This window comes from Stegostoma tigrinum, chromosome 30 (genome assembly GCF_030684315.1).
Source record: "Stegostoma tigrinum isolate sSteTig4 chromosome 30, sSteTig4.hap1, whole genome shotgun sequence".
In the NCBI taxonomy this organism is placed as follows: domain Eukaryota; kingdom Metazoa; phylum Chordata; class Chondrichthyes; order Orectolobiformes; family Stegostomatidae; genus Stegostoma; species Stegostoma tigrinum.
The window spans coordinates 6,662,326-6,684,668 of NC_081383.1; the positions used below are offsets into that span (position 1 = coordinate 6,662,326).

Below are 22,343 nucleotides of genomic sequence, written 5' to 3' on the forward strand. Positions count from 1 at the left end.
AGAAAAGACACCTCCCATTAATTCTATCTGTGCCCCACATTATTTTATAAACATTTATAAGGTCACCCCTCAACCTCCTATGCTCCAGTGAAAAATGCCCTAGCCTATCCTTATAACTTAAACCCTCCATTCTCAGCAACATCCTGGCAAATCTCCTGGAGTAGGACTCAAACTTTTGAGCTTCTAGTTCAAAGACGCCGACACTATCCACTCAGCCACAAGACAGATACTGGTACAAAGGCAAATCACTTGAGGAGCAAGCAATCTGAGACAAAAACAGAAGACACTTTAAGTACTCAGCAGGTCAGGAAGCTTCTGCAGGGAGAAATGCAAGCTGATCTGCTGAGGGCTTCCGGTGTTTTCGGTTTATTTAGCAGCCTGACACTAAATGCATGCACTTGTCTCTGCAGGCACCAACTGTGATAAATGACCCATCTAATTTACCTTTTATGGTTCCCCTTGTCTCTCTAACTCAATGAGCTGGCTCTGCCCAGAGTGAGGTCTAACATACATCACTGGATTGAGTTTATTTGAAACGGTGCCCACTCTCAACAGCTGGCAAAGTCCTCTTCCATTCCACAACTCCATCTGACACGTGTAGCCAGCTGCAGTGTGTGTAAACAGTTTAATTCTCAGATGTTAACATGCATAAAGCACGGCCAATTTCTGACTAGCACTGCAGAAAGAGCAGCTATGTAACTAGTCACAAAGTTAAGAACTTATCTACTTTTGAACCTTTCGTGATTTCGGTTGTCAAGAAACCAGGATGGTCCTGGAGTTTAGGGATTGAAGATTAATCCCTGTCATACAGGACAGAACAGCTCTGAGAGAGAACTGAATAATCAGAGCATGAAACAAAATGCACCCGTGTATTTAATTTCTCCATTGTGCGTGAGACTGATCACACTTTGGTTCCCAATGTATCAGCCATGGGATGGTATGAGGAGACAGAGGCTGCTACACTAACTGGAGCAGCTGGAAACAGTAAAAGAATGGGCAGTGGGTCAGAAATGTATTCTGACATTAGATGGTGGAGTACAGCACTGCACAGAGTATCTAGTCATTAACAATTTACACCTTGCTGGTGACTGCATTTCAAGGGGGATGGTAGTGTCCTCGTAATGTCACCAGATTTGTAATCCAGAGTCCCAGGCCAATGTCCTTGGGACATGGGTTTGAATCAGACCATGCAATTCTGCCAAAATGTAATAAATTGCCAAAGATGCACAATACTGACCCATGGCAAGAGAACAGGCCAGCACCCTCACCTCTCCTGCGCAGAGCTGGCACCATGGAGTTCGATACCCTAAACAAACCATCAGTGTCCTCACCACCTCACCCAGCTTCCCCAACCATCACTATTCATGATGGGTAAAATCGTATGAAAGTCTGGGAAAGATTGAATTGTAAATACACAGAAGTGCATATGTATGGGGCATGGTTAGCTCAGTTGTGCTGATGGCTGGTCAAACGGCATGACTTCAATTTCTACAAAGGTTGAGGTTGAGTGAAGGACTCTCCTTCTCAATCTCTCCTCTTGCCTGAGGCGTGGTGACCTTCAGGTTAAACCTCTATCCCATGTCTGTCTCCAACTAGCAAGCAGTTCAATGATCTGGGGAAACTGTGATGAGTTCATGTGTAATCAGTGTGTGTGGATGTATGTACGTGCAGAAGTCTTAATCTTTCATTCGCACTGTGGAAGTCCATTTGGTCACCTGGGTTGCTTCATGGTTTGTTCACTCAGGTTTTAATGCCACGCCAATGTGCCCTCCCTACCACCCCCTCCCTCCTCTCCACCCCGCTGTAGTTGTCTGGTTTGGCAAACAGTTAAACTTGTATGACGTGACACAACCAGTCTGGCATCCCCTGTGTCGAACACGAGCCATTTGTCATTTCATAAACAGGATTTATGACACAGTTACACCATACAACCACAAAATCAGATTGTTAACACTTGTGGGACTGGAAGCAAAGCAGAGGAAACACCTGGCCGTGGTGCCCAACATGAGACTGAAATTCTGCAGCTTGGAACCGGACATCACATTATTGGTGTCTCATCAATAGCACAACCATCCATCCCATTAACACCGAGGAGAGTTTGTTTGTGTTTAAAGGTGAAAGCAAGTGCAGTCTCCCTGATAGGTGCGTGTAGGGTCTTGAGTCCAACCAAAGTGGCTCGTGGATGATAATGTTCAATAACTACTGACCTTTGTCATTGACACCAGCCCACATCCAGTCGGATTTCATGAGCGGAGGCTGCTCTTTCCGCTTTGCTGACTAAAGTTTAACTTCCCACTGACATATAAAAGGGTTTGCCTTTAGGTAGCACCTACCCGAAGTTCCAGATGTGCATAACCAATGAGCTAGTTCTTACAAGTGCCTATTCCTGCTGTAATGTACATATAGCTAACCCTGCACACAGAGCATCATTGGCAGCATTGTTGGTGCCTGCCAGGGCTAGAGCTAATCTTTAACTTGTACACACAGCTATAGAGCCCTTGTCCATTGTTCTTGTAATCTTGAAAATGTCATTGCCATGGTCATTCAAACTCTTTCCAGAGTAAACAAGTTCAACTGTCCTCACGCTTTGCAATCCTGAGGCATGAAATCATTTCAATTGCTCCCCTCTGAAGACCAATAATATTCTCCCTGTCATAAGGGGGCTGGGAACTCTGGGCATCAGGGTTAGAGAGATCACAAATTCCTGCAGAGCTAGCAGGCATCTTTCTGTGGACTATTCTTTCCAAACCAGGAATCTCTTCATTGGGAAGTTCCAAGACATTATCTTCAGTCCCTGCCATAAGCTTCAGTCTCTTCATCAACAACTGCATTCCTTCTCCTCAGCCACTGTCTCACTTTGAAACAAACTACTTATCGCTCTGCTCTCACACCTGATTCTAAGATGAGTCACCCCATCACAAAGACTGCCTCCCTCATATTGTTCCAATTCACCACAGCCTCAGCTCCATCCCTGCTGAAGTCTTCAGCCTTTCCTTTGTTATCTCCAGACTTGACAATTTCCACACTCCTGGTCAGCCTTCCATGTGCTACCCACTCTAAACAGGTGCCATTCAAAACTCTCCTGTCTATATTCCAACCAGCACCAAGTCCTGTTCACTCACTTCTTCTGTGGTCACTGACCTACACTGGGTCCCTGTTGTGGTCTCAATTTTAGCTTCTCATCCTTGTTTCCAAATGGTTCCAGGCCCTTGCCTCCTCCCTATCTCTGTAATCTCCCCCAGCCTCCTGTGCTCCTCCAATTCTGGCCTTGTGCAGGCATCTATTTTTAATTGCTCCATTAATTGTTTCTTCAGCTGTACAATCCCAAAACCTCTCTCTGCCTCTTCCCCTTTCCTAACCTTTAAGATGCTCACTTATACCTAACAATTTGACCATGTTTTTGACACCTGCCCTGGTTTCTCCATCTATGGCTTGCTGCTAAACTCAATTTGACAGAATGAGTCGCCACAAACATTTTGTTATGTTAACGGCGTTACAGAAGAGCAAATTGTTGCTGCTACAAGACTGAAATAAATGCCACATCATCAAAATATACAATCAAATTCATGTTCCACCCTGACTGAAAAGGCAAGGATTGGACTGGTGATGCAATCGAGATGCCTGGGCCTAGATTCTCTGGAGGCTGGGAGAATGAAGGATGATCTCATTGAGCAATCTTAGAGGCCTGGGCAGGGTGGATACTGAGAGGCCAGACAGGCTTGAAGTTAGGTCTGTCATCTAAGATCTACATATTGGCCATTTCGAACTGGAATGAGGAGCACTCTCTCCACTCAGAAGCTTGTAGAGCTGTGGAGTTCTCTCACCCAGAGAGCAGTGAATGTTCGGTCTCAGAGTGCACGCAAGACGACAAGATCAGTCAACGGTAGAAATCACAGGAAGCAGTCTCTGAATATTTCACTCGTGTGCTGAAGGGGGGAGAATTGTCTCAACGTCCTAATAGGTGGGGCCAGCAAGAACTCAGGGTGTGAGAAAGTGGGGAGGCAGTGAGAGAGGGTGTGGGTGACAGAGTGGGGGTGTGTGAGAGACTGGGGCACAGTGAGTTGGGAGTGAGTGAGACTGTGTGCGGGTGACAGCGTGGGGGTGTGTGAGACTGAGGCACAGTGAGTGGTGAGGCAGTGAGAGTGTGTGTGGGTGACAGTGTGGGGGTGAGAGAGACTGGAGCACAGTGAGTGGGGAGGCAGTGAGAGTGTGTGCGGGTGACAGTGTGAGGGTGAGAGAGACTGGGGCACAGTGAGTGGGGAGGCAGTGAGAGTGTGCGCGGGTGACAGGGTGGGGGTGTGTAAGACTGGGGCACAGTGAGTGGGGAGGCAGTGAGAGTGCGTGTGGGTGACAGGGTGGGGGTGTGTGAGACTGGGGCACAGTGAGTGGGGAGGCACTGAGTGTGTGGGTGTCAGAGTGGGGTGTGCGAGAGTTAGTGTTTGTGAAACCGAGGAGCATGAGTGGGGAGGCAGTGAAAGTAGGGAGTGAGAGAGTCGGGGGACAGTGAGGAGGGTGTGAGAATGGCGTTGTTACAGTAGGGTGTGTGAGAGTGGGGGATGTCACAGTTGGGCAGGTCAGTGAGAGTTGGAGAGGGGCAGTGAGAGTGGGGATGAGATTGGGGGGGCAGTGAGAGTTGGGGGAGTATGAGAGTTGGCAGGGTGTCGTTAGAGCAGGAGCACAGTTGTTCTAACTCAATTATCACTCCAGGATGAACATAGAGAGACGATGGGGAGGTGATGGCCTAGTGGTATTATCACTGTTCAGGGGGCCCGAGTTCAAATCCCACCATGGCAGATGGTGGAATTTGAACTCAAGGAAAATATCTGGAATTAAGAACCTACTGATGACCATGAATCCATTGTCAGGAAGAACCCATCTGGTTCACTAATGTCCTTTAGGGAAGGAAACTGCCATCCTTACCTGGTCTGGCCTACATGTGACTCCAGACGCACAGCAATGTGGTTGGGTCTTAACTGCCCTCTGGGCAATTAGGGATGGGCAATAAATGCTGCCTGGGCAGCGATGCCCTCATCCCGCGAATGAATTTTTAAAAATCAGTGCTGCCTCAGAGCTGGGGACACCAACATTTCAGGTTGAAAACCCACTGGGATCCTGACCCAGACTTTACAAAATACCCATCTAAGAGAATCAGGGGGACTGGGTGGGTAATTGGAGCTTTTGTCGCAAATTAACCTTATTGAACGGTGGAGCCCACTGGAGGGGCCAAATGGCTGAGTGCTGCTCCTTTCTTTTGCGTTTTACGTTCAGAGCAGGACCGCACTCTGTTCATGACCTCAAACTCCATTACTTTGAACAACTCACCAGCAGCAGCAGGTGCCTTCAGCTGCCTGGACCCTAAGCCATTTCAGACTGAGACAAGAGGAACATTTTTAATCACGGGCTGGTGGAATTCTCTACTCCAGAGGGTTGTGGAAGTTCTATCCACGAGGGAAAGATAGCTACATTTCTGGAGACTGATGACATCAAGAGATATAATGATAGCAGAGAAAAATGGTGTAAAGGTAGTTGATCAGCCATGATCTGCTTGAATGGTGGATGGGCTGAATGGCTTATTCTTGCTCCAGTTTCCTAAATTCCCTCCCTAAACCTCTCCGCCTCTCTACCTTTCTCTCCGCCTCCAAGCTCTCCTACCTCTTTGACGAAGCTTTGGTTTTTCAGGTTTAATATCTCCTTAAATAGCCTTGGTACCATGTTCTGTTGGATAATTCTTCTATTGCACCACGAGGTGTCTCATTACATGCAAGATGCTATATAAACACAATCTTTTGTTGCTGAACAGCACTGATCTCACTAAATTGCTCTTGGAGCTTTCCTGACCTAATGAACTAAACAACCACCAGCCAAGTCTCACTCTCTCACTGTTAATCCTTAAATGTAATTATTTATGTAGCCATTAAACAGTGCTAAGACCAATCTCTAATTATATCCTACAAAGTGTTCCTGTATGTCTACTAAACAATGTTTAATGTCTTGGAAAGATTTACTGAAACTCAACTCCATCCTTGAAAGGGGCTGAGTTTTTTTTTCCTTTTCATAATTTACAACTTGCAAATATATCATCAAAAGTTCACAATCTGTACCAAAGATGGAACCAGCCCAGATACTTTAATATAACCCTAAACACAACACAGCCTGAGTGGATTCATAGAATTATACAACGAGACAGCGCAGGAGACCATTCTGTCCATTTCTTTTTGCCCATATTGGGTTGAATTTTTTTTTGTTGAACAGAAAATCTTGTTGCCAAAGTTTTCCATCTGTCTGCAGTCATCAGGACAAATACAAGAAAGCGAAATTTTATACAATGCTGACAATTTATACTACAGGATAAAAGGGTGCTGATTGGTTGGCAAGTCAGCGATGATACAATAAATCTTAGGATACCAAAATGTTTAGAGATTAGGGGGACTTAAAGTGGATATCCACAGACCTCTGACTGTAACAGGACAGGGAGATAAAGTGATTTAGACAACATTCTGGATACTTTCCTTTATTAATCAAGGCCAAAATTGTAAAAACATAAATGTTATGCTAGATACAAAACAGAAATTGCTGGAGAAACTCAGGATGTCTGCCTTTATCTGTGAAAAGGAACTGGCATTAATGTTGCGATTCCAATGACCCTTCTTCAGAACTGTTCTGACTGTTGTTCTAAATGGCGCTCTGATGAAGAGTCATAACAGATTCAAAATATTAACTCTATTTCTCTCTCCACAGATGCTGCCAGATCTGCTGAGATTCTCCAGCAACTTCTATTTTGGTTTCAGATTTCCAGCATCTGTCGTCATTGTTTTGTTTTAGAAGTTATACTAGAATTGTATGAAACACTAATTAGATCACACCTTCTGGTCACTGCATTACAGGAAGGATATGATCACGCTAATGATGGTACTGAGCAGGCTTGCGAAAATGTCACTGGGAATGTAGAATCTGAGCAACATGGCGAGATTGGTTGGGCTGGGGTGGTTTCTTTGAAACTGAGGAAGCAGGGGAGAGGTTTAATTAAAGTTTATAAAATTACTAGGACAGTAGATAGTGCAGACTTGAAGAACTCGTTCCTGTTAGTCAAGAGAGGATTAAGTGGGGAAGTGAAGAGAAATGGAACTCACCCTGTGAAACAGAGGCAGACAGAAAGTGCATTTAAAAGGCATTGGGTATCAACTTGAATTGCTATATTTCACAGAGTTAAGGCCAAAAAGCTGGAAATAGGTTGGATAAAATGGGCTGAATGGCCTCCTTCTGGACTGCAAATGTCTGTGTTCGCATTCTGTCATGCTCTCCTGCATATTAATTTAAATAAAGTATTAAATATTAAACTACTAAATGCTAAATATGTCAATCAGTTCACTTCTGAATCTGTGACATTGAAGGGATTAGGAGTCCAGCTCTTTCAACGGAAAAAGATGTTTCGTTTTCCATCATTATTCTAACATTCCTCAACCATAAATATTCAAAGATTACATGTTTATCATGACTGAGCCATGGTTTTATCATCTTTTGAGCCAGTGAAAACTGCAGGCTGCTGCCTAATCAAATATCACCAAGATTTAAATCATCCCTGAATGCAATCTATAGGAAATTATTCATCGAAAGGCAGGAATCAAACTAAGGGTCTTCCTGCCTGTATTGCGACTGTCATATTCTTCATTGCGTGTTAAGGCACTTTCTGGTGACATCGACCGTCATCACACCCTCTCATGTTACTCCTCACAGTCAATACATCTGCATACATTCGAGAGCCATGCCCACAATAACATCACTACATTATAGCACGTGGCCTGAGGGTGGAAAGATCTCATACTCCATCTTTCTTGAAGCATGACATTCTGCTGGGTGTATGTTTCTCTAGTGTAAACCTAATAGCTCATTATCAGCCCCGAAACCTAAGTGCTTGATGAAAGTAATGCTTGCGTATAAACGTTAATTACTCTAACAACACAGTTTACATGCCCAGTTTCTTATACTATGGGAAATACCATAAGTATTACCAAATGAGGTAAACACCCTGCTGGATACAAATTCACATCATTTTCATCTGTCAAGTTGTCCAATTTGATGAACAAACAACATCAAATCGAATTGTGATGTTAACAAAACCCTTTTGCCATGTAACAGACCAGTTCAGTTTTATCAGGGGAGGAACCAAGCAGTATTTTATGAGAACTCAACTCGTGCACCATCATGTGGGTGCGATGGATACCAGATACAACAGCACAAGAACATCCGCAAAAGTGTGCAGATGTTGGAGATCTGAAATAAAAATAGAACATGCTGAAGAAACTTAAGTTTCTACAGAACTCCAAAGATGTGTCATACTGGTCTTGAAATCTTCCTCAGATACTCCCAGGCAGGCTGAATTTCTCCTGCTTTTTTTTAATTACAAAAACAAAAGAAATAGCAGAAGTAGGTCATTCAACCCCAGGGGAGAGAATTCCACAGATTCATGGCCATCTGAGTGAAAGAAAAGTATATTTTCTACAATCTTTTATAATGTACTTTTATTGCGGCGGGATGAGTTCACTGGATGGGAATAAAGACACAGAAAAGAGACTGTTCAAGTGTTCAGGCATTCCGATGGTGTAAATTTGGCAAAACTGTTTTCAGTGACAGGGGATTGGTAACCAAAGGACACAGATTTAAGATAATTGACTAAAGACCCAGAGAGGGAGAGGAGTTTGACACTATGCTTTACTGTAATCTGGAATTCGCTGCCTGGAAGTGTACTGAAAGCAAATTCAATCACAACTCTCCAAAGGGAATTAGCTAAGAAATTGGAAGGAGTATGTTTGAAATAATTCCAGAGAGGCCAGTATCCCACCACCATGTGACACTTTATTTACACGTGCATAGGAAATGACCTGGACTCAGGGACAGCTCTCAGAGTGAACAGCACCTCTGACACTCCTGTTTGTATATGTCAGCCAGGGCTCCTGGATTGGACCAAATTAACAGCCCCAATTGGGGAGCTCATATTCTATATGGCCCACCTGGCTGGCCTTGTTGTAATCACAACAATGTTGAAAGAGTGAGTATGAGGGAAGTGGAACTAATTAGTAGCTCTTTCAAAGAGCCAGAACAAGCATGAAGTGTTGACTAGTCTCACTCATTGCTGTAACATTCGGTAATCTCTATTTAATGTAACGTCATTATTGTCTTCCCATTGAAAAGAGAGATGACTTGCGGTGGTAATATCAAGAAGGTCATCACACCTCAGCTGAGGGGAGAGGTTGAGAAGGCCAGCTACCTCAGCCAGTGCAGGAATTGAGCCTGTACTGTTGGCATCGCTCTGCATTACAGACCAAACTTACAGGCAACTGAGCTAACAGTCACCAATTCTTAATCACCCACCAAAGCCAAATGAAGAAGGGCCCTGACCCAAAGTGTCAGCTTTCCTGCTCCTCTGCTGCTGCCTGGTCTACTGTGTTTCCTCCAGCTCCACACTGTGTTATCTCTGTCTCCAGCATCTGCAGTTCTTGCTATCTCTGAAAATAGTTCTTACTGCCCACTCAAAGCATCTAACTATTTCTGAAGTAAGTCCAAAGTTTCCAAGCTCATCACCCTCCCAAGAACTGCATTTCTAATTTTAAGATAATTTGCACATCATGCCCCAATGATACCAGCTTTAGTATTGGACTTCTCGCTGTGCGTCGATCCCCACCTCCTCATAATTTTCTCTGTTCCTCATCCCAAAGCACTGACTCATACTGGGGTGTTGTTTTACTCGCTGAATGAATTTCCAATGCAATGCTATTGCAAAGTTACTCAATATCGGTCACATCAATAAGAGATGGTGGATTTTCACTGATGTCAAAACTTTCTGGAAAGTTCTTCAGTGTCTGTGGGCTGGCTTTTCCTGCTCGACATGCAATTGCAGTTTTATGTAAACTCTGCTTAATTTGGGGCCAGACATATCCCCCTTCCTGAGAGATTCAACAGCTATATATTACTTCCCAGTATCTCACAATTGTTATGGCACAGAAAGAGGCCATTCAGCCTACGTCTGTGCTGACTCTCCAAATGTATAATTTTCTTCAACAGCATTCTCCCACTTTTACCCTGTAGCCTTATATATTGCTGCTTTTTCACACATCAATCTAATTCCCCTTTAAATACTTGAACTCAATACACCATAGTCTCAGGCAGCATGTTCATGGGGAGAGGGGGTTCACTTCACTCCATTGGCTCGATGGCTAGATTGTCAGGTCAGAGTGATGCTAACAGACCAGGGTGGGGTAAAGATGATGCAAGGTGGCCAGGGACGTCAAATTGAGATCCTTCAAATCTCATAGAAAAAGAATCAGCCCCTCACACCTGCTCTACCATTCAATGGCTGATCTGTGATCTAATTCCACATACCTACCTTTGGCCTATATCCCTTAAAACTTTTTGCTGAACAAAAAAATTCTCTCGAATGTAAAACTGACCCAGCATCCACTGCAATTTGCGGAATACTGCTCCAAACCTCCACCATGATTTGCGTGTAGAAGTGCTTCCTAACATCTCTCCTGAAAGGTTTGGCCCTAATTCTCAGACTATGGCCTCTCGTTCTAGAATCCCCAACCAATGAAATAGTTTACCTTTATCTTTCCTGTCTTTTCCTGGTAGTATCTTTAAGATGAGAATCAAATAATTCCTTAAACTTCTAAATTCCAGAGAAAACAGGCTTCATTTATACAATTTCAGAGATGGTAGGAACTGCAGATGCTGGAGAATCTGAGATTAGAAGGTGTAGAGCTGGATGAACTCAGCAGGCCAAGCAGCATCAGAGGAGCAGGAAGGCTGAAGATGGGTCTAGGCCCGAAATGTCAGCCTTCTGGCTCCTCTGATGTTGCTTGGCCTGCTGTGTTCATCCAGCTCTACACCTTGTAATCTCTCATTTATATAATCTTTCCTCTTAACCCCTGAAGTCCAGCTATCATTCTTGTAAATCTATATTGAACTCTCTCCAGGGCCAAAACATCCTTCTTGAGGTACAGCACCCAGATCAGCTCTCAGATCTCCAAGTGAGGTTTGTGTGACTGCAGTGTAACTTCTGCATCCTTGTACTCCAGTCCCCGAGATATAAAGGCTAGCATTCCAACAGCTTTCTTGATTATTTTCTACACCTCTTCATGGTAACTTATACGCCTAAACCTCCGAGTGTCTTTGGACATCCACTGTATACAGTCTAGGAAGTACCCTGACCAATCCTTTTTTGTTTCAAAATGGATAACCTGCTCCTGCTTACATTGAAGTCCATCTGCCAGAGCTTTACACATTCACTTTGACCGTCCAATATCCCTTTGTAATTTTAAAGCTGCCTAATTTTGTGACATCAGAAAATTTGGCTGGATGACTTTCTATCCCATTGTCCAAGCCTTTATGAAATAATGTGAATAATTGCGACCCTAACACAGATCTTTGTGGGACACTGCTGGCCACATCACAAATGGAAACAAACTTACTTCTGGATCGAATTCCTGTACCGACTGATGTGTCCATGAAGGCCCTGCCTTCTCAGCCCTGTGTGAGATATGGTAATTCTCAGGTTGAACTCGCCACTGGTCAGCGCTCTCTCTCTCTAACCGGAAGGGAGCTTCTGGGACTTTCGCTTCATTCACCCTCTCACAAATCCATAGAACATAGAACATTACAGCACAGTACAGGCCCTTTGGCCCTCGATGTTGTGCTGACCTGTCATACCGATCTCAAGCCCATCTAACCTACACTATTCCATGTACGTCCATATGCTTGTCCAATGATGACTTAAATGTACCTAAACTTGGTGAATCTACTACTGTTGGAGGCAAAGCGTTCCATTCCCTTACTACTCTCTGAGTAAAGAAACTACCTCTGACATCTGTCCTATATTTTTCACCCCTCAATTTAAAGCTATGCCCCCTTGTGCTCGCCGTCACCATCCTAGGAAAAAGTCTCTCCCTATCCACCCTATCTAACCCTCTGATTATTTTATATGTTTCAATTAAGTCACCTCTCAACCTTCTTCTCCCTAATGAAAACAGCCTCAAGTCCCTCAGCCTTTCCTCGTAAGACCTTCCCTCCGTACCAGTCAACATCCTAGTAAATCTCCTCTGCACCCTTTCCAAAGCTTCCACATCCTTCTTATAATGCGGTGACCAGAACTGTACACAATACTCCAAGTGCGGCCGCACCAGAGTTTTGTACAGCTTCACCATAACCTCTTGGTTCTGGAACTCGATCCCTCTATTAATAAAAGCAAAAACACTGTATGCCTTCTTAACAGCCCTGTCAACCTGGGTGGCAACTTTCAGTCTCAAGGCCTCCTCAGTTTTTCACCCATAAGCTCCTGTATCCAAACTAATTGTACTGCACTGCTTGTTAGAAATGCTTTCTTCTTGTCTTTTCTTCCTATTCAATTTTCTACATTCTCTTATTAAATTGTCCACTCAATCTGTGATTTTGCAAAGGCACGAGACTGGGGTTTCAGTGCAGAGTCAGGAAGCCAACACCCAGATGGGTTTTGGCTCCCCAACCTGCCTCTGAGCTGTGTCACCTCATTATGTCCCACCACAAAGCCACAAATTGGGCAGGAGGTTGGGTTTGGTGTCCTACAAAGAGGGGTCCGGCACCTCTGGGAGGTGGAAGCACCCTCCTGACCCCACATCGGGGGTTGCTGGTGCACTGTTAGGGGACTGGAGGCAGCTCAGAGAAGGAGCAGGAAGATGAAGAAAATTCAAAATGGACTGGAATGCCTTGTCAAGATCCAGTTCATGACCTGTTGCTCACTGACAGCCCCCAGATTCATTCAAACACAAATGGAGATGAGCTTGATTTTTCCATGTGGTGACCCTGACAGCTGTGTGCCAACTGGTGCCAGTTTTAACAAATCCCGAGAGGGATATAACGAGGCAGGAAGCACATTCCCCATTCCTTCCCCTCACCAGAAATTTAAAAATAATCCAAAACAATCCCAGAGACATTGCAGATCTATCAATGGCCTCCAGGTCTGTAAAGTTTAAAGCATGGCTGCATTAGATTGGAACCCTCTTTGAAAACCAGCCTAGTAGGATGCCATTTGGCCCATTGAGCCAATGCTTGCTGATATTCTTCCAAATTCCTCCTGTGGAGGGAGCAGCCATTCTTGGCCCATTGGATCGTCAGCGCCTTTTGGAGCTGACATTACATCATTTCATGTTCCAAGTGGATGTTTCCCTACATTGATTACCTGATCGAATGTATTCTTCTCTGCCTTACCTCAGGTCGAGATGATTAATGAAACTCTCAAAGCAGCCCTTTCAGCTGCGATCAGATAATTCAGAAAAATTCACCCAACAACTGCTGACCCTTTGAATCAGCTGAGGCAGATTTCCAGGTCTGTAACTAATAGGTAATCAGGGAAGCTAATTTAACATTTTCAAAATGTTTACAAATCATTAGCCCTGTTTATGGTGCTCAGATATGTTCACTGCCAACTAACTTTGCTGTTTTAATGGCTCACGGTTTTAGTTACACAAAGCAAGCCACAAGAGAATTTATTCAGCAAAACCAGTGAAACCTAACAACCGGTTCAAGCAAATAATCCGAACTCGAGCACTTCTAACAGGTTTATTTGAAATCACAAGCTTTCAAAGCGCCACTCCTTCACTGATGAACGAGCAGCACTCCGAAACTTTGATTTCAGATAAAACTGTTGGGCTAGAACTTGGTGTCATTTGACTTCTGACTTTTCCTATTCCAGCCCAATCCCTTGTCATTTTCCAGTTTCTGTATATTGTTTTCTTTTAAAGTGTCAGTTCAACTTTGGAGACAAACAGTCAATGTCCTAAATCCTACACACACCTCATGTATAAAAGATATACTTCATATTGTCTCTCATTCTTCCTCCACGTTCTTTAAATTTTCAGAAATGCAAATCCTTCGGCAGTAGGAAACAGATTCTCTTTATTTGCTCCACCTAAACCCTGAGCCAATTTTAAGCTCAGGAAGGTTATTCCACTGTTTTCAATTCAAATGCACACCCTAGCATTAACTGTCAATTTCCTCCCTCAAGATTTCAATTAAATTGCTTCATGACATTGCACATTGAAGATTTGCTGAAGGCGAACGATACATGCGTAACCCAAGAGAAACTCTGTTTGTTTGAATACTGCGCAGTAATGTCACTGAGATGTGAGTACCTCCTAGAAACAGAAGCAAGCTGTTTCATCACTTCAGCCGATTCCATATTCACACCAGGCCTGATGTGTGGCCAGCTCCTACTTTATCGCACCTTTTTAAATACGATTGTCTCGTAAACAATTTCTCCTGCTCAGTTTAAAAAAAATCTATCATCAATTGCCTTTTAGAAAAGATAATCCCAAACTTTCTCCAGCCCTTGTATGAACAAGAGTTCCTTAATTTCATTCCTGAAAGGTTTGGTTCTAATTTTTAGAACTTAATCCAAAACCAGTAACAACAGTCTCTCTCGATCCGCGCTATTTGTTTATATTAATGTCTTGGGGGAAAACAATCCAAGCTTCAGGAATACAAATTCAGTTTGGACAATGTTTCTTAATTACTTAATTCTTGGAGTTCAGGTACAGAAACATAGAAACTAAATATAGAAAGAGGCCATTCTGCTTTGAGCCTGCTCTGCTATTCATTATGATCATGGTATTATCTCAATGCCATATTCCCACTTCCTACCTACATGCTTTGCTGCCTTTTAAATCTAAAAAATTATATATCTCTTTCTTGAATATATTCAATGACTTTGCATCCATAACATTCCATGGTAGAGAATGCCACAGGTTCACCACCCTCTGAGTGAAGAAAGGTTTCCTCATCTCTGTCCTAATCCCATATCCTGAGACAGCATCTCATGGTTCTAGACTCCAAGGGTCATTGCCATTCTGACAAAGCTATGCTATACTCCCTCAAGGCCAATATGTCCTTCTCAAGGTGATGTACAGGACTCCAGCTGAAGCATTACATCAGACCTCTTGTACTCTCATCCTCTTTTTCAGTTCTCTTCCTGAAGGCAAATCTGGCCCACAGCGCCATGGTGTCCACCACAGCCAAGACAGGGATCAAACTCCATGCTGTTGCACCAACCCACCTTCTTATAGCAACATATAAGCATATTATAAAAACATGTTTCAGCAGAAGCTATGACCAGTGATAGTAGAGTTGTTCCCTGACCAGGGTTAACTGGTCAGATACTTCTCCCACTCCCAGCACCAGCCACTGGCACAGATTGGAGAGATTCACAAGGTGATTCTGAAGCTGTCTGACTGTTTCTTCCTTGGCTAGCAAATCTGAAATCTTTTAACTCCAAGGTGGGAAGCTACCCATTGCACCATAAAGTCTCCTTCCTCTAGGTTTAAAAATACCACTATTCTATTAAACCTTTTGATTATTCTCTATTTGTTCAAGACATTTGGTCCATATACATATAAATGAGCCTCATGCACCTTCAACCTCCATTGTTTCCAGTTTTCACCATTTGGAACGTCCCCTGGTCTGTCCTTTAGGGGTGTAAAGTGATGAACCCATAAGAGTTACAACTTTATTCATTCTCTTAATCCATTAGTATCTTTCTGACTTTGTGTGTTCTGTTGTTTCCAAAGCTGCCTATCTTCGTCTGGTTTAATCACTTCAGACCATTTAGTTTGCCTTTTGTTGTTCTGTTGAGCACTGGGTGAGGCGGATTTGTCCGAAGAATGCATTTGCAGTCGTTTGATCTCGTTATGTATTGTTGTTCCTCCATTTCTGAGATCTAAGATTCATGAATTGTATCCCCAATGCACAAGTTCTGTTAAAGGGGACAACATAAAGATTGGCGTTGTTCCAAAGCGTGTGTGTACGCGCGCATGTATGCATCAGTGTGTGCACATGCATGTGTGTACACATCTGTCCACGCGTGTATCTGTGCATAGGTGCTTGTGTATGTATGTTTGTGTTAGTATGTGCATCTGTGCGTATGTACAAACATGCAAGCATGTACGTGTTATGTATGCGTCTGTGTGTGCATGTACGCATTTTTGCACATGTCTGTATGCGTTTTATTTTCCGATTGATGACTCAGTGGGTCTTACAATCAGGAGATTTTAAGTTCAAGACCAGAGGCTTGTATACACAATCCAGATGAATGCCTCCTGGCCCTGGCCCCCACATTGTTGGAGTGCTAGATTGTTGGAATGACCACCTTTAGGATGTGACAGTAAACAGAGACCCAGGCTGCAGGAGGATGTGGAAGAAGAGCGTGGGAATTGCCCCTTGTGTCTGGACGAATATTTATCCCCCAATCAACATGATTCAAACAGACTGTCCAGCCACGATCAGCTTATTGTGTGCAAACTGGCTGTTGTGTTTCCCACATTCTTACAATGATTACATTTTAAGCCTTTTCATTGGCTGTAAAGGTTGTAAGACACAGAAATGCAAATCTGTGTTACTTATGTTATTATTTTATCTGAAAGCACGAAGAGACAGAGTTATGAAGATGAATGATGTGAGACTCTGCTCCTGATGACAGGCCTACTCAACAGTCCTGAGCACCCGGTCACTTTTCACAAGGGAAGGGAGCAGGGAGGTCAGAGACTATTTCCCAGGGCAGAAAACGCTAACACGAGGGGTCATAGTTTTAAGCTGGTTGGAGGAAAGTATAGAGGGGATGTCAGAGGCAGGTTCTTTACACAGAGAGTTGTGAGAGCATGGAATGCGTTGCCAGCAGCAGTTGTGGAAGCAAGGTCATTGGGGACATTTAAGAGACTGCTGGACATGTATATGGTCACAGAAATTTGAGGGTGCATACATGAGGATCAATGGTTGGCACAACATCGTGGGCTGAAGGGCCTGTTCTGTGCTGTGCTGTACTGTTCTATGTTCTATGTTCTATGTATGGAGGAGGGAGAGAAGCAGTATGGAGGAGGAACAGCTGATGAATTATGCACCACTACATGCCACATTCAAACATGTGAACTCTTTCAGAACTGGATTGCAATGCAAGGAATTCAAAGAGCCCTGTGGGTCCTGGTAAATTTTATATCCAGTGTCGCAGATTGATTCAAGGCAGCATTTGGATCCGACAGGATCGGGCAGGGGATTAAAAAAGCTGTTTAACTCCCCGCAGCTGGGAGATGGTTCAACTGATCCCTCGACTGAGCACCACACTCAGGATTGTCTCAAAGACAGAAACGGTTAGGCCTTGCTGTGTTCCCTCACTCCCAAAGTAGTGTGATAGCTCGCTTAGACGCTGGGTCAAGGGCAAAGGAAGAATGTAATTCAGGAATGGTATCATTTTGTCAAAGCTGCTCAGGTCATTGCCAGCCGGGTCAAGTCTCTCTTGATTCACCCAGACCCGACCTGCATGCTATCCACCTGGAAGATTTCTAAGAATCTCGGGCTACTCAGGGACACAGTTGTTCTGGAAAAGGAGAGGGAAGGGAACACCTCCCTCATGGGCCTGCACCAGGAGATGACCATTGGCATGATGGTCCCATTTGGGGACAGAATCCAACTGCTCTACCCAATCATGAGGCACCCAACGTCAGTCAATGGGGAGGAATCTGAAAGCGTCCCCCCAAACCCCAAATAATCGAGAGACTCCTTTCCTGTCCATGTGTTGCTTATAAACTTTCTCCAAGCCCCTCAAGGAAGTGTGCGAGTATGAGGGAGCCGATGGCTCTGTAGTGGAGGCATACCAGTTAAAACGTCCATGCACATGGCCAGTGTACAGCTCAGACCCACTGCCAATGCACAGACTCATGGGCATCTGTGATCAGTTCGAACTCGCCTTGGGAGCCAAGGGAAAGCGAGGCAAGGGCAGGCCATGCTCTTTGGGACCTGGGGTGACCGATTCTTTAACCTTCCACCATCAGGTCAGGATACCTGAAGATGCTGGGCTAAGATTTGAAGGGCTCGAGGCATGTAAAGAGCTAAATGGAGAATGTGGCTATTCATGAAAACGCTAACTCTCTGCTGGGGGTAAGAAGCTGATGCCAGGTACCCGGCTCTCTTGGTGTTGTCATGGTACAGCTCTGACCCATGCCATACTCCCCTGCGCCATGGTGATCAACTGGACCACCATCAACTACAACTGGGAGTCACTAGTGGACCACATTCACAGGGACACAATGTACCAATCTTGAGATATAAAGCAGGAGAAACATATTTAATCTGATGGCTACCTTTTACATGTAGCTGTGTGTAGACCCTTAGTACACAATCACCGGATGTCACTACATGCTGGAGACAATAAGGGCTCCAGATGCTGGAAAAGTCAGAGACTGTAGGTGTGAGGCTGGTAAAACACAGCAGGTCAGACAGCATCAAGACAGCAGGTAAGTCAACATTTCAGGCCGAAACCTGCTGGGTGTCTCCCTCACCCTGAAAGTGGGTCCGGCCCCATTGCCCTAGAACACTCCAACTACTTGGACCATTGACCCTTGCAGAGAAGGTGATGCAGTAGCAAGCATCTTTGACCATATCCATCGGGCAGCAGTCAGTATGCAACGTCCTAGAAACCAAGGAGATGACCGATCGTGTTCAAAGAATACGGCAAAATGTCTTATCGCCAAAACTCAGCACGATGACGGAACTTGGCTGCAGAGAGAAAGGACGTCACCGCCAGACCTTTCCTGTCCACACCTAGTCCTCAAGGAGTCTGCAATAAGGGGGTGGACAACAGTCTCTTCCCTATGGTCTGTGCCTTTGTAGGGAAGGTCTGGAGAAAATGATGCAGTGGTAATGTGCAGGCTCGTTCCAAGCAGCTCTGTGATGCAGGATTCTGTGTCCTATTACTTGTTCCATGGGAAACTCACCGAGACAAATATGAACTGTACCAGGAGGGCCATCCACTCAGTGGAAGACACTCTTTATAGAGGGATAAAAGTTGAATTGATTGAATGATATCAAATCCTGTCTGGAGAGGGTGTTTCCTCTTATGGGTGCATCTAGAACTAGGAGGGTCTATTTAAAAATCAAAGACACGCGTCTAAAACAGAATGAGGTGAAGTATTTTCTTCAGAGATGGTGAATCTTAAGAACTCCCTTCCTGAAAAGGAGCTGGAGCCAGAGTCTCTGATATTTTTCAAGTGGGAGTAGCAAAATGCTTGATACATAAGGTGAGTGTGTGTGGGGTTACAGGTTGTCAGGGGCTGGTGGGAACGGGCATCGGAGATTACAATCAAATCAGCCGTGTTGATCCAGAATGGAGGAGGAGATCTGAGGGTTTGAATGATCTACTCCTGCCCCCAGTTTGTACATTTACACAGGGCATCACTTTTGGGGAGGCACTGGCTGAGTGGCATTTTCGCTAGACTATCAATTTAGAAACTCGACGCACGTTCTCAGGACCTAGGTTCAAATCTCGCCCTGTCAATTCGTGGAATTTGAATTCAATAAAGAATCTGGAATTAAAGGTCTAACGACGAAAATGACACTATTGTTGATTGTTGGAAAAACCCATCTGGTTCACTAATGCCCTTTAGGGAAGGAAACTACTATCCTTTCCTGTTCTGGCCTACATGTGACTCCAGACCCACAGCAATGTGTTTGACTCCTAACTGCCCTCTGGGCAACTAGGGTTGGGCAATAAATGCTGGCCTAATCAGTTACATCCACATCCCTAAAGTGAATAAAAAACACCAACATGGTTTTCATACTGAGAATTAATCAGGAAAATCCCCTGCTGAGAAGCATGAGCTGTGGGAGCACCTGGAAATCAGAGAGATGCATTTCACAGGCTCACAGCATCCCAGAATTTTTTTTACAAGCAATAAAAGACTTTAGAAGCACAGTCACTTATACTGCAGGAAACAATACAGCTAATTAGCACGCTGTGTGTTCTAGCAAACGGCAAAGAGAGAAATTATATTGCTGGCAGGATAAATATTTACAAGGACACAAAAAAAGAAAGACATTCACTTCCTAAGCAGAGATAGTAGGAACTGCCGATGCTGGAGAATCTGAGATAACAAGGTTGACCTGCAACATCAGCTTTCCTACTCCGTTCATCCAGCTTCACACCGTGTTATCTCACTTCCTAAGCACTCAGGATTCCCTGTTAAAATCTTTCCTTGTCCCATTAAATAGTTTTCTTTCTAAAGCGTGGTCAGCTGCTAGCATGCTAGAAACACAGCTCAACGGAAAAGGTGAGGGAGAATTTGATGCACTTTATTGAAACAGTGACTGTGAGCTCTCTCAAGTCCACCCTGGGGAGTTGATTGACTCACTGGTTTCGCATCTCAACCGAAAGGGGACACTTCCAACATGCAGCAGTCTGTCAGTGTCCCACATCATGGCCTGGGCTCATAAACTGTGCACAGGTGCATGGATGGTACCCACTGGACCCACAGCCAGAGGTCAGGCTGACCACCTGAACTCTTTGTGATACACAAGTAACAGCCCAGCCCAAGGTCAAAGACTGGAATGGTAAATGGCACAAGAGAGAGTCCTGACAACGCTTTCCCCTTTCACTGAATCGGAGGGGATTACAGAAAACTCAGAAGGTGACCGGTTAATAGTTAGATTGCAAAAACCTGATTGTGGTAAGAACGGTTGGATGTTGTCTCAGATAGGAGCTGGAGCTAGGGCTTATCTTTCCAGAAATGAACTTGCATCCTGTTGTGGTTGTATATGTGATACACACACACTCTGAAACTCTGCACATCCACAGGGTCACACACACTCTGAAACTGTACATACATAGAATCTATCCACAAACGTTTATACAAACAGATTTTTACATAAACTCAGAAACTCAATCCACACATACACACACACACACTTTTACATAAACACACTCAGAAATGCCTCCTATGAACCTCTCCATGCAAAACAGCAAAAATCAGGCACAAAATATATGCACTCGTGTGGCCATGGACAAACATACAAATACACACACAAACATAAAGGCACACCACCACATCCTCAGCCACATACACACAAATCAACGATCACACGATACTGTGACAGGATGCCTTTCACATAAGCTAATCGCAAGAAGTCCCCAAACTGGGAAACAAAACCCACCAGCCTCTGCCCCGGCTTCTGTGAAGTGTCTTCAATCTCACTTCCTGACACAAGCCTATCGGAAACCTGTATAGATCTCCAACAAACTGTCAGCCTGCCCCACTCAAAAAGGTCCCAGCACGTAGAACAAATACTTAAACTTAAAGTAAAAACCAGTGAAACTGACAAATGAGACAAACTGTCAGACATATATTGTACACCTCAGAAGAGAGGACCACTATGACCAGTAAATTCATTTCCAAGTACAGCTGATAGCTGTCTTCAAAACAGTTTTTCCCTCCGGTCTGGTGAAGTTAAACATCACAAACTCTGAAATCAGAGCAGAAATACTATTCAGGACTTACTGTCAGAATCCCTCACTCAGAAACACACCATGAGCCGAGACCGACAAGAGGCAAAGCAGTTGGAACCAGACCCCTTTTTATACCGAAAGTATGAGAAATATCGACAAAAAATTGGAACAGTTTTAGGAGAGTTTAGAAATTAAAGCAGTACCTTTTTTAAATAACCATCGCTTCATCCAGAACTTTGAGAAGGAGGGCCAGGAGTTATTTAGCGGAGAGTCAGACATTTAGAAAATTGAAAGTTATTTTCCAAAAAGTCCCAGGAATAGTGTGACTGTGGAAGCTCAAGCACAGGGAGGCAGAGTGAACTAAAAACAGATCCGCTGTCCAAACAGTGTCGACAGCCTGAGTGCTGAGGGGAGGGAAGCTGGAGGGGGCAGTCTGCAGTCAGACCCAAGCTGCGTGCCAACATCAGAGGCTGCAGGGAGAGAGGCTGTGGTTTCACACTGTGTGTTTGACCGAGGGCTGGTTACAAGGGAGAGGGGGAGAGAGAGAGAGAGAGAGAGTGTGTGTGTGTGTGTGAGGGGGGGTGTTGGGGGTGAAAGAGAGGGGGGGTGTTATGGAGGAGGGGCGGGGGGAGGGGGAGACAGAGAGAAAGGGGGGGAGGGAGAGAGAGAGAGAGAGAGAGAGAGAGAAAGAGGGAGGGAGAGAGAGAGAAAGAGGGAGGGAGAGAGAGAGAGAGAGAGAGAGAGAGAGAGAGAGAGAGAGAGAGAGAGGGGGGGTTGCCAGGGGTTGCAGCAACAGGAGAGAGAGCAAACAGATACGGGGGAAAGGGGAATGGGGTTGGGGGGAGATAGGGGAAACATGGGGGAGGGGAACAGATGGCAATAAAGAGAAATAGAGGGGGAACACAGAGGAAGACAGATGGGAGCAAACAGAGGAAAAGAGATTTTTTTGAAGGAGAAGCTGACAGAGTCGACAAATGGATAGAGCAAAGGGAGAGATGGAGAGAGATGAAAAGTGGAAGGGGAGGGAGTGAGAAATAAGGAGCTAAGTGGGGAA

The 22,343-nt window shown here is 44.5% G+C and overlaps 1 protein-coding gene across 4 annotated transcripts in view; it reads right to left on the bottom strand.

Moving 5' to 3' along the window:
- LOC125465756 (rho guanine nucleotide exchange factor 18-like) overlaps positions 1–22,343 on the bottom strand; it is a 196,748-nt gene that overhangs the window by 155,076 nt on the left and 19,329 nt on the right. For 3 of the 4 annotated variants that reach the window (XM_048559546.2, XM_048559547.2, XM_048559545.2), the window contains exon 1: positions 21,493–21,712. The exons of the other annotated variant lie outside the window; for it this stretch is intronic. In XM_048559546.2, the coding sequence (XP_048415503.1) occupies positions 21,493–21,568 (76 nt within the window). In that variant the 5' untranslated portion in view covers positions 21,569–21,712. Of the gene's footprint in view, positions 1–21,492; positions 21,713–22,343 lie in introns of those variants that run through there. 4 annotated transcript variants of the gene reach the window in all.